Here is a 12,217-nt window from a genome sequence, read left to right as displayed (position 1 = left end):
TTATCTCCAAGATGGAAGCAGCGTTGAAAGGGCAAACACCGTGGCTTCTCCTGCTTACCCTTTGTGTTGACACACACCGGGAAATAAATGTATGTCAAGAATGTTGGCCAAACTTTGATAATATTTTGCTGTTGTGTGTGCTTAAGAGATAGCAATCTTTGACAGCAAGACAGAGATACCGGAGGTAAGCCCCTCACCTCCTCACTGATTTTCACGTTGTAGGTCCCAACCAAGACTTGCTCCCGCAACCACCAAGTGACTGTACAAGTAAGCAGGAAGACACCAAATCAGTGCAAGGATGCAATGGAGTTAACGCTGAAGCCAGTGTGATGGTACCAGGGCTCAAAGACCCTGATGCTAGTCAAGAGCACGGTCAGTATCCGGCCCCTGAGGGGGGACATACAGCAGTGGCTACCCCTGTGGCAGCAGAAGAAGCCCCCCTCTCATATCCCCTGGAGTTTGAGAAGTACTGGAAGGCAGCTCAGGAGAATCCCCATGACTTCACAGCGTGGACTGAACTGCTGCAGTATGTAGAACAAGAGGTAAGGGAGTGAGGTCTCTTGTTGCATGGTGTTATGGAAAAGGAAATGGTGCAGGTACTACTAGCTTGTACAATTTATAATTCTACAAAATAATAGCAACTCCTTTAATTTAAATAAGAGGAATGAGTTGTCTAATGGTTAGAGCTGAGTCCTGTGCTCTATTCTGGGTTTTATTCATAGATTTGGGAGAAGAATGGCTCTTGCATCTTCAGATGAAAGATGAAATTGCCACCTGAAATATCATTGGGATAATATGGAGTAGCCTAAGACTCTTTTCAAATTTTATGGCATTTCCCTTTGAAAATGTAACAGTATTTACATATCCACAATTTATTATACTGTACATCTGAATTAGGATTTGCCAAGTGCTGAATAAAAGAAATATGTTTTTGTTTGAAAACTTTCGGTTGAAAGTGGGCAACTGGGTTTTAAATTAAATTTAAAACTTTTGGAATAAGTGTCTGTGGAAATTTTTTGGATGTTAAAAAAAAAAAAAACCAAAAACAAACAAAAAAAAAAACATCCTCGCTCCAAATCACCAACCCTGCCTAAACTGAGACTCAAAAACCTTTCAACTGAAAAGCAAAGTGGTTAACTTCTGAAGTGCCACTGCATTGCCTCATGTCATAACAGTATCTTCTGACGTGCACCACATTATTGCAACTGTTGTATGATGCATACTGTCCCCTCGCAAAGAGTGAGAGACTGTCATGCATCAAGGCAGTTATAGTCTGACTAAGGGAGCCTGTCCTATGGAAGAGAATGTGGGCGTGGGGCACCTGAAATAAAACTTTTGTGAGGCACTGCAGTGACATTTCAGAACTGAAACACAGAATTGATATTGCATGTATGTACCCCAGTTCTCCTATCAGTCTATTTGCAAGGCAGCTTTGGGGCTGGCAGGGTTTGGTTTTCGCTTCTCCCAATTTCAAGGCTCTTCACACATGTTCTTTCCCCTTCTGCTCCAGAATCACATCTTCGCAGCACGAAAAGCGTTCGATGCCTTTTTTGCTCACTACCCCTATTGCTATGGCTACTGGAAGAAGTATGCAGACATGGAGAGACGCTTTGACTTCAGCAAGGAGACAGAGGAGGTAGGAAAGAGAATTGCTTGGGATTTCTTGGTGTGTGGTGTGCTACAGTAGCCCTTCCAAGGTTGATTAGTCCAGTGGCTAACTCCTAGCTGAAGTGTGTTTGGTCCATAGAGACAGGAGTTCTTTACAAAGCTAGTGCAAAAGTTCCCTTTTATTACCTATTGCAGGTAGTTAGGTAACTATATAGCAGGAATGCATTTTATCAGCAGATAAACAATTATGTTTGAGACCTCAAAAGGCAACATAGCATCTTCCTCTAAAAAGGCTTAACAAGAGGAGCTGTGGAATTATAGACCATTAAGCCTAACTTTGATACTCGGAAAGATATTGGAACAAATTAAACAATCAATTTATAAACACCTAGAAGATAACAGAATAATAAGTAACAGCCCATATGGATTTGTCAAGAACAATTTATGCAAAATCCAACTGATTTCCTTTTTTGACAACGTAGCTGGTTTAGTGAATAGAGCGAATCAGCAGGCATGATACGTCTGGACTTTAATAAGACTTTGACATATTCCTATGTGACAGTCTCATAAGTAAGCTAGGGAAAATACGCTCTAAATGAAATTACTAGATGGTGGCTGCATAATTGGACACAGTTTTTGCTCTCAAAGAGCTTTTATTATTGGTTCACTATCAAACTGGGAGGGCATATCTAGTGGTGTCCTGCAAGGTCAGTCCCAGGGTCCAGTACTATTGAATATTTCCATTTATGATTTAGATGATGTGGAGAAAATGCTTATTAAAATTGTGAACAGTACAAGCTGTGAGGGGTTGTACACACTTTGCACAGAATTAGAATTCAAAGTGGCCTTGATACATTGAAGAAGTGGTTGAAATTAAGAGTGTGAAATTCAGGAAAGGCAGATATTAGAGTATCACACTTAGTAAGTTAAAAAAAATCAAATGTTTAACTATAAAATGGGAAATAAGTGGCCAGGCAGGTATATTGCAGAAAAGAATCTGGGGATTAAAGTGGATCACAAATTGAATGTAGATCAGTACTTTGTTGCAAAAATGGCAGTATGGGTTGTATTAACAGGAATGATATATATAAAATGCTGATGTATATAAAATTGTTCTGCTGTACTTAACACTTATGTGGCCTCAGCTGGTGTACTGTCACTGATTTTTGTCACCGCAGTTTTAAAAAAGACATGGACAAAATGGAAAGAATTCAGATTAGAGGAACAAAAACAAGATGTTTCAAAAAATGTGACTGAAAATAAAAAGGTGAAAGAAGTGGGCGTGTTTAGATGAGAGAGGAGTGAGGGGAGGCAACAATCCTTAGGTCAGATTAGGATTCTTACAAAGAGGACAGCAGTCAATAGTTTCACATGTCTAATGGGGATAGGAGAAGTAGTAATTGACTTAGTTTGCGACAAGGAAGATTGAGATATTAAGAATGGTAAATTCTGAAACAGTTTATATAAGGAGTTTATAGAATCTACATGCTTGGGTTTTGTTTTTTTTTCGTTTTTTGAGCTGTTCATACAAACCCCAGTCACGGATGACCTAGGATGTATCTCAGGCAATAGTGGAGGCAGACAAGATGATGTCCTGAGTTTCTTGTAGTCCTACATTTCTGCTTTCCTATGGTTACCTCCTTTGGTGCTGTGCTGGACAAAGGGTGCTCTTCCCTGGCCTGGTCTGCAATGGTTCCTATATTAATTGCACCTCAAACCCCCACTCATCTCCTCAAGGGCACTACACTTAGGTCTCTGGCTTCCAGCAGTCACCATTCTCAGTGTGTAATCCCACAAGTCTCTCTCTCAGACCAGGTCCTGAGGTGCAGGCCCCTGTAATTTATTGTGATTGTCTTTGTATGGCTGTCTTCAGTTACGTGCTGTTCTGCTTTCTCAGGGGCAGTGACAGAAATATCCTGTTATCAGCCAGTTTTTGTAAAGCAAAGTACCAATTATTCACAACAGAATCATTTCAGAATAAAAAAAACAAAACATAACCAAAACCCTCTTCAGTAATCAACAGTTTATATGCATGTCTCGTTTACCAAGTGGTCATGTCTTTTCCAGTGGCAGGTCTAATGTACGTCAGGTCCAGTTATGTTTCTAAGCCTCTTGTGCCTATCAGTTATTGGATGGTTTATGACCCTATCTCAAGTCAAGGTTGTTATTTTATGCAGCCTCAAGTACTTCTTGTTAAGACCTCTGATCCAGGTCAGATTAGTCTGTGCTTGTTTCCTCATGAGGTTGAATCTTTAAAGGATTTTTGTATTGTTTCAGTATTAGAAATTTGCAGTAGTTACCCCACATCCTTTAGTTCCTGCAAGAAGCATATTACATACCTAACCCTTTTAGTTAGGCATGTAAAAGCTAATGCTCTGATATAGCTACATACAACACCTTTAATGGCAGACCAGTCTAATAGATTTTGAATATACCACAGCATCTTTCATACAGATGAGATGTGAAGAGAGCATTATGAACCTTCTTTTTTTGCGGTTATTGTCTGAACCCTTTGCTCTGCAGGTGTTCGAGCGAGGGCTGCAGTCCATCCCCCTCAGCATGGACCTCTGGATCCATTACATCTCTTACCTACAGGCTACCTTAGATATGAACCTTCCTGAGTCCATCCAGAAGATCCACAGGTACGTAACCAAAGCATTAAAACGTGATAACACTTTGTAAGGCATTAGGGGAGATTGTAATATTGACAGGGTCTTAAGTGAGCTTTTAGAAGATTCAGGGATCTTGCTTTCTTTGAGGTTGTCTGTACTGCAGTGGTGCCCAGAAGTTAACCTAGATCTGGTCCATGATGCTGTGTGCTGTACAGATAAATAAGGAAAGAGAGTATTTGCCCCCAAAATGCAATACAGTCTAAACAGTCAAAATAAAAGGTGGAGAGGGAACGGGGGAAAGCAGCCTGCCCATGAAATGAGAATGGAAATCAGGTCTCCTGAGTTCCAGTCCAGTATCCCAACATTAGATTGTGCCATCTTTCTTTTTACTGAATGTTCTTTCTCCCATACAGCATATTTGAGTCAGCCGTGGCTTCTGCAGGGATGGACTTCCGCTCAGACAAACTGTGGGAGATGTATATAGAGTGGGAGAAAGAACAAGGTGACCTGAAGGCCATAACTGCCATTTATGACCGATTGCTCTCCACACCAACCCAGCTGTACAGCCATCACTGGGAAAAGTAAGTTTAATTGAAAATGAAACAAGTCCCTGTGTGTCAGCACCAACCTCCAGAGTTTGGCAGTGATTGATTCCCTAGTAGTGGTCTTTGAAGCCACTCACTCAAAGGTGAGGCGTTGATTGGGGTGGGTCATCTAGACCAGGAACAGGCAAGATCTGGCCCGTAGCTACTCTGCCGGGACACTCAGGCAAGGAGCAGCTCCAGGACGCTCAAAGCGGCTGGCTGTCCCACTTGCCTCTCTGCACTCTGTGTAGTGGGGAGAGCAGGGAGACTGTGTGTGTTGCTTCCAATCTCAGCACAATCTGTCAGCTCTCATTGGCTGATTCTGTCAGTGGGAGCTAAGATTTTGCTTGGGAGAGGAGGAGTGCAGCATCCAAAGCCTTCCCACCTCCACCCTGTGCATCGTGCATAGAGGCACATGAAGCAGGGAGCCTACCTGAGGTCTGGCTGGGCTTCTGGCTGCGAGCCACCTAGGTAACGGCCATCCACTGCTGCCCCAGGTCAACTACCCAAACCCTCTGTACCCACCCCTGCCAGCTATGGCCACAACTCACTCCTGGAACCTGCACTCCATCCTACACCCCTGCCCCCGCCCCTCCCCCGGCCAGAATCCTTTCCTGCACCCATACTTCCTCCCAGACCTTGCATTCAAGTCCTCTGTCCCAAGTCAGAACCTCCTCCTTCACCCAGATTTTCTTTCACACTCCACAACCTGTCCTGTACCCTAATTCCCTATTCTGATCTCCCTTCTGCACCCCACCTCTGTCCCAGACCCCACAACCCTCTCTATAGAGAAGTGCAGCCCTAGATTACTTACCAAAATCTTGGTATGCTCACCTCCAACTTATTGCCCACCCCAGTCTGTTCTGACCTTCTTTCTTTGTCCCAGCACTTTTCATGCCTACAAAAAGAACACACTGTTCATTGGTTCTGATACAGCAGGCACTGAGCTGCTCTGGTACAATTGGAGGTGAAACTGAGAGATGCAAGATGGCTCCGTGGTTAGGGTGCTGACATGGGACTGGGAGAAATGGGTTTAGTTCCTAGCTCTGCCAACAAGGATATGTCTGTCTGAGCTAGCTTGAAGGTCGGGGAGCATGGGCTAGTTCCACCCACTGGGTACAAACGTGGCCATTCTGTGGCTTCACTATTGTTGCTTGAACTAGTTTCATTCTATCTGGATCACCTGCTTGCAGTATAGACCTAACCTTAGTCTCTTTGTGCCTGAGTTCCCTACCTGCAGTAGGGGGATAACAACGTTGTGTTACTTCATAGAAGAGCTGCAAAGATAAATCCACTAAAAACTGAGAGATGCTCAGATACTTTGGTCATGGCCTAAAAAAATGGCATAAAAATTGCTTCAGATACTTCCAGATCATCTTGCAGAATAAAATAAGATTGCTGGGTGGGACACCACTACATGCAGACATGTGACCTGATTGCGTAGAGCTGTTCCTCTATTCTAGATTATCTTGAGCAGTTTGAATGGCCAGGCTTAGGCCTCATCATGACTTAAGTGGGCTTTGGTGGGGGTATCAATCATGATCTGGTGTTCCTTCCTCCCATCTTTCAGGTTCAAGGATCATGTGATGAGCAACTCCCCCAAAGACATCCTGTCTGCAGAGGAGCTGCTCTGGTTACAATCCAAGATCACCACAGGGACGGTACAGAAGCGTGTGGAGACGGAGGGGGAAGAGGTGCCACCTGGGGAAGAGGTGCCACCTGGGGTGGAAGTGAAGCCAGAAGCAGGAGCTGATGTCCAGGTACCATACTTCTTGCCTTCTACCTAAATGATGCTGACTCTTGTAAATTATTCTGAGCTGGCATCTGCTGTCAGGGTGGGTATTTTTATTGTTTTTGTGTGTTTATAATAATATAGAGAGGCCCTGACCAATGGTGGGGGTGGGTCCCATTCTGTAGAGTGCTGCACAAATGCTTACGGAGACGGTCCCTGCCCTAATGAAATTATAATCTAAATAGCCAAAGGCAGAAGGTGAAAGAGAGGCAAAGATGGGAGAAGGGGTCTTCCCAGGGTAAGCTGCAGGCAGGAACAGTAGTCCAGTCTTTCCTAACTCCCAGTCCACTGCACTAATTACTCTTGACTAGACCTCAAGAGATTGCTGCAGTCTGCTTTTCCTCTCTCACCAGGAGCCCACTCTATGCTACATTGAACATCACAGACTGCTCATTTCAATCTTGAGATTTCCTCAGTTTTTGCATGGGCAGGTCTGCACAGTACTGAAAGTTTTCACTTTGGAGCATTTTCCCAACCTGGAGAACTGCAAGAAATGGTGATAGTGACCTCTGTGTGGATCACTTATTGCTGTAAGCCATGGTACTGAAATATGGTGAAAGGAATTAAGATGTGAAACACACATCCTTGTTACTGAAGATGCCCTGGCCGTTCTTGTCAAAGACAGCATATGATCTTCTCTCGCCTGGCCATATTCCAGCTATGTGCTGGCTTCCTGCAATTCTCTCATTTCAATTTCATTTGAATTAAGGAGTCTACTTCACCGACGGTCTTAGAGTGGTAGTAGCATGGGTGTACTCCACCTCCGTGGCAGCCATGTTTAGTGAGCCTTTCACACATGGCTTTGTAAAATCTAAATGAGATGGGAGGTGCTCTAGAGGTGTATAAAATTATCACTATCTCCTTTCTCTGGTTCCTCTTCCAGAGAGGCGTGGACCAGGACAAGATCCGGGAGCTTGTTATTTCCATCCGGCAGCAAGTATACACCCAGAACGAGGCAGAAGTCAGCAAGCGCTGGAACTTTGAGGAAGGGGTAGGTAACCATGGATTTAATTATAAGAGAGGCTCCACAGCATAGACCAGGTGCTTAGCAGCATTCGCTATCTGAGCTGATACCCCAGTCCCTATGTGCAGAAGCCTTAGGCTCTGTTTGATGAAGAGGGAAAACATGCAATATTTTGACAGGAGTTCACAGATGCTCTTGTGTAGTTTTACATAGGCCATCTCTTACAGAGGTAGAAAGCCAGAGAGAGTGGTTTGGTGCTCTAAGTATTACATTAGACATACCTAGACTTCTGGTGGAGATAAGCTGAACAAGGCGCTGTAGTGGGGGGCTTACACTTACGGGGCTTAATCTGAACTCCAGTCTTTACATGGACACAGGATTTCACGGTGCTCTTTGTAAGGGAGGTAACTGGCCAAAATCATCTTCCCTTGCTGATGTGTATTGGGGGTTTTCTCTCATTTCACCACCAAAAGTGGCTGCATTTACTGTCTGGGTAGGGTAGCATTTCACAAACTATTTTGAGGTAGGCGAAGGCTATACCATTGTGGTGCCCCTCCAGCAACTCCTTGTAGGGTTGATCTACAGTGTAGTATCTTTGTTGTGTCATCTAAGGATCCTGGTCAGGGCTGCTCTGTACAAGGCACTGTAAAACTAAATGCAGTACTTGCCCATGAGAACTCTCTGGATTAGCTCTCCCCCACTAGCCTGTGACAGTTTGCTTCCTCTTCAGTTCCCTTCCTACCTGTCTTGAGAAGCTCTGTTGATTCCTCCCCATCCCACACTTTTTGCAGATCAAGAGGCCATACTTCCATGTCAAGCCGCTGGAACGAGCACAGTTGAAGAACTGGCGTGACTACTTGGACTTTGAGATCACAAATGGCTGCCATGAGCGCACCATTGTGCTTTTTGAGCGCTGCGTCATTGCCTGTGCCCTCTATGAGGAGTTCTGGGTCAAGGTGAGCACCTTCCTTCTCCCTCCTCCTCCCGGGGGTTGCCCCACGTCTGAATCTTGCTGACTTCACACTGAAGATGGGATTTCACACTACTTCCCTTTTTCCCACACCTCTCCAGCTCTGCTTCTGAGGCAGTCAAGAGGGTGCTCTAAAAAGTCTTTTCAATAACTCTGTGTTGTTCTAGCCCTGGAAGAAAGATCTGTTAGTTTACCAAACTTCCTTATTCACAAAAGACAGGCAGGAGATAAGCCAAATCCTGTGGCTGTCCCAAATGTTCAACAAAGCCATGGATAGGAGGCTGGATTGGCTTTGGATAGAGATAGCAGGCCTGGGGAGGATTTATGCTCGTGTTCTGCAGCTGATAAGAACAAATTTTAACTTGAGTATCCCTGGTGCTTCTTTTAAAATAATGGCTGCAGGTAAAGGGAGGGATCATCTGTTAAATCCCCAGGGCACTCTGGCCTACAGGGCTAACAAGCCCATCCTTTGGGACAGCAGCTTAGAGCTGGAATAGAATGGTTGAATGAGGTCTCTCGTTTCACTGATTTAAGGTAAATTGGCTTTGCCCTCTATCACAAAGCAGGGTCTAGTAATTCTGCACCCCGTTAGCACTGGGCAGAGTCCCCTAGCTCTTGGACTTGTCAGCATAGTGTAGGGGTGGGAGTGTAAATGCTCCCTGGGAATCACAGTTAATTCTGCACCAGACTTGAAATCCCTCTCTGCACCTGGCTGCTACCCACATTACTTGTGCAGTCAGCACGAGTTCGGGTGGTGCTCTCTCACGGATTTCCAAACGTTTCATTTTATTTTTTTTTATTCTGCATGTATATTGTGGAGCAAAATTCTAACACCCTTCTTTTAAATTCCGTTGCTGCTTTTTATCTTCCCGTGTTTCCTACCTGCCTAAGAGGGTGCAGGAAATTCTGAAGAGAGGTGTGTTAAGCCCCTTAACGTGAGTGCACCATAACCTTCTCAATACAAGCTGATGTAGCAGACTTTCATACATTCTGGGCTGCAGGAAGTGGGCAACCTTAACGTGTCCTTGTCCTCTTTGTATTTCCCCACCCCTTCTAATCTAGTACACAAAATACCTTGAGAACCACACTGTGTCTGGGGCCAGGAGTGTCTTCCAACGAGCTTGTGGCTACCACCTCCCCAGGAAGCCCAACATCCACCTCCTGTGGGCTGCGTTTGAAGAGAAGCAAGGTCAGAGAAAACTTACCCTATCTGCACCCCTCAGCTGATGTGCTGACCTGAGAAGCCCTTGGTTAGCTGGAAGTTGACTTTACTAAGCAGCTCAATAGAGAGGAGAGGGCTGATAGTTTCTTATTGGCATTTCATTAAATCACCCAACCGCCTGTTTTAGAGTGTTCGCAACCAGCTTGCTCAATCACTATTCTTGAAGATCTGACCTCGTCTTTCAGGGGCAGACATGACTGGTTCAGTTCTGGACTCTGAAATTAGCTCTTCATGTGCTAGTATCTCCAAGAATGTTTAGTGGACAAAAGAATCTTGCAATTCCCAGCTCAGATTTCCAAAATCATCTAGAGAGTTTTGAGTGCCCAGCTTGACATCTGAAGTTTTCTTAGAGGTTGAGTGCTCAGCAATGTGAAAATCCAGACTCCTTAAAGACGTCTCATGTTAAACAAAATCACTAGTCATTTCTGTAAATCTTGGCTCTAAGTCACTTTCCTATAAACTCACATGTAAGTTGGGATAGCCCACCTAAGTGTGCCTTACATCCCTCTCCCATGCAGAGAATGATCCCAGAGTTGGGGGGGAGGAATCTTTAGAATGGAATAAGGAGCTCAATCTCTTTAGGTTATCAAATAAATCAAGAAATTACTTGAATCTGGTGCTGTTAACTATCTTTCTGCAGGGGGAAAATACCAGATGTGTAAAGGGCTCCTTAGCATAGTGAAGAAAGGCAGAACAAGAGCCAGTGGCTAGAAATTAAAGCCGGCTCAGTTCTCATTAGAAACGAGGCAAGATTTTGACAGGATGTTCTCCTAATGAAAGTGGTGTATTCTGTCTGTCTGAGGTCTTCAAATGAAGACTGGTGTCTTCCTGGAAGATACTTAAGTCAGTTACAAGTGGTGTGTGGAAGAGGAGACTGGTTGATTCTCCAGTTGATATAATACAGGAGATCAGACTAGATGATCTAATGGCCTTTTGAACCTTAATCTATGAACTGCTGCTTAGTAAGGGACACACAGAAACCTAGGAGCTTCTTGCCTAGAAACCCTTTGCTTTAGCTACATCCATGTGTTTAAAATGTGTTCGTGTCAGATTTTATATTGATTTCAATTGCAAATATTGGCCTCTACCATGTTTAACTTGCAAAGCCAAGACCATGATGTGTATCCGTGATGGTGCGCTATCCCCTTCAGTCTTTACAGGCTTAAAGCGGAGGTTAGATGATTTGGAAAATGCCGCTAAACCCTTTAAGCCCCCTAGTGTGGTAAGTTTTGCCTTTGAAACGAGTGAGACTCTCGTACACCATAGATTTAAACCAAAATAAAAATAGCTTCTAAATTCACCGAGCACCACATGTGCTTGCCATGCTACTTGTCTTCACTGTCTCCTCTTTCTCTCTTCCCTCATGTGTGCAGGTGACCTGGAGGAGGCACGTCGGATTTTAAAGTCTTTTGAGGAGTCCATCCCTGGGCTGGCTATGGTACGACTGCGGAGGGTGAGCTTGGAGCGTCGACATGGCAACCTAGAGGCAGCTGAGGCTCTGCTGCAGGAAGCCATACGAGACAATGAAGGGATGCCCCTGGCCTCATTTTATGCCATTAAGCTGGCCCGACAGGTGCTGAAAGTGCAGAAGAACCTCATAAAGGCTCGGAAGATTCTCGTGGAAGCACTAGAGAAAGACCCGGTGAGCTTTTGGGACGGGGAGGTGACTGCTCCCAAGAAGACAGTGCATTAGGCTTTCTTGGTGAGATAGCGTCGCTGTCCAGGAAGGAGCAGATGCTTTGAATGACTGTTTTGCATAGTTGCATATTTTGGTTAGTTTACTGATTGCAGTTAGGCTTCAGCTACGAGCGAGGTGGTGCTAGGCACTGCACACAGACTTTGACCAAGATTGGGGCCATCCTTTTGTGCATGGCGCAGCACAGGGCACCGAGTGTGAGCACGTCTCCCTGCCCTAAAGAGCTCACAGGCGAAGTAGTCAGGCTTGGTGAGGATTGTCTAAAATGGCTCATGATTGAGAGTGCCAGCCTTAGGGCACACAGCCCAAACTGGTGGGGTATTCTATAATTAGACGTCACCAAGACCATAACAAATGTGAATTCTTAGATTATTAGAACGGTCTTATTATGGCATCATAAGCAGTCCCCTTAAACTCTCCAGTTTATATTGCCACCCAGACAATCTGATAATAGTGGTCATCACTTATGCCCAAAATTCCCCACATTCCATTTGTTTCCAGTGTGAAGAGACTAGTCACTTAACCCCAGATCAGTTGGTGCCCTAGTTCTGACACCAAAGAGAGTGCCTGAAACCAGTCCTTTAATAAACTGTCTGAAGGCTTATTAACTAGGCCAAAAAAATAAGAAAGTTATTTGCAGGTTAAGGCAAACATACATACACACAAACAAGTTACCAGGTAAATCTTGAGTGACTCAGTTACAATAATCCGTCAGTTCAAACCTTCTTTCAGGGCAGATACAAGAAGCAGACGCTAGGGATCTCTGGCT

At 44.5% G+C, this 12,217-nt stretch overlaps 1 protein-coding gene across 1 annotated transcript in view; it reads left to right on the top strand.

Moving 5' to 3' along the window:
* LOC142018836 (pre-mRNA-processing factor 39-like) overlaps window positions 1-12,217 on the top strand; it is a 31,148-nt gene that overhangs the window by 4,217 nt on the left and 14,714 nt on the right. Inside the window, exons 2-10 of the mRNA XM_075004977.1 lie at window positions 223-542; window positions 1,511-1,636; window positions 4,132-4,250; window positions 4,634-4,801; window positions 6,375-6,564; window positions 7,480-7,587; window positions 8,352-8,516; window positions 9,593-9,719; window positions 11,126-11,394. Coding sequence (XP_074861078.1) covers window positions 223-542; window positions 1,511-1,636; window positions 4,132-4,250; window positions 4,634-4,801; window positions 6,375-6,564; window positions 7,480-7,587; window positions 8,352-8,516; window positions 9,593-9,719; window positions 11,126-11,394 — 1,592 coding nt within the window. The remainder of the gene's footprint in view (window positions 1-222; window positions 543-1,510; window positions 1,637-4,131; window positions 4,251-4,633; window positions 4,802-6,374; window positions 6,565-7,479; window positions 7,588-8,351; window positions 8,517-9,592; window positions 9,720-11,125; window positions 11,395-12,217) is intronic.

The sequence above is a fragment of the Carettochelys insculpta genome, chromosome 11 (genome assembly GCF_033958435.1).
Source record: "Carettochelys insculpta isolate YL-2023 chromosome 11, ASM3395843v1, whole genome shotgun sequence".
NCBI classification, from domain to species: domain Eukaryota; kingdom Metazoa; phylum Chordata; order Testudines; family Carettochelyidae; genus Carettochelys; species Carettochelys insculpta.
This window is presented reverse-complemented; position numbering and strand designations above follow the sequence as displayed.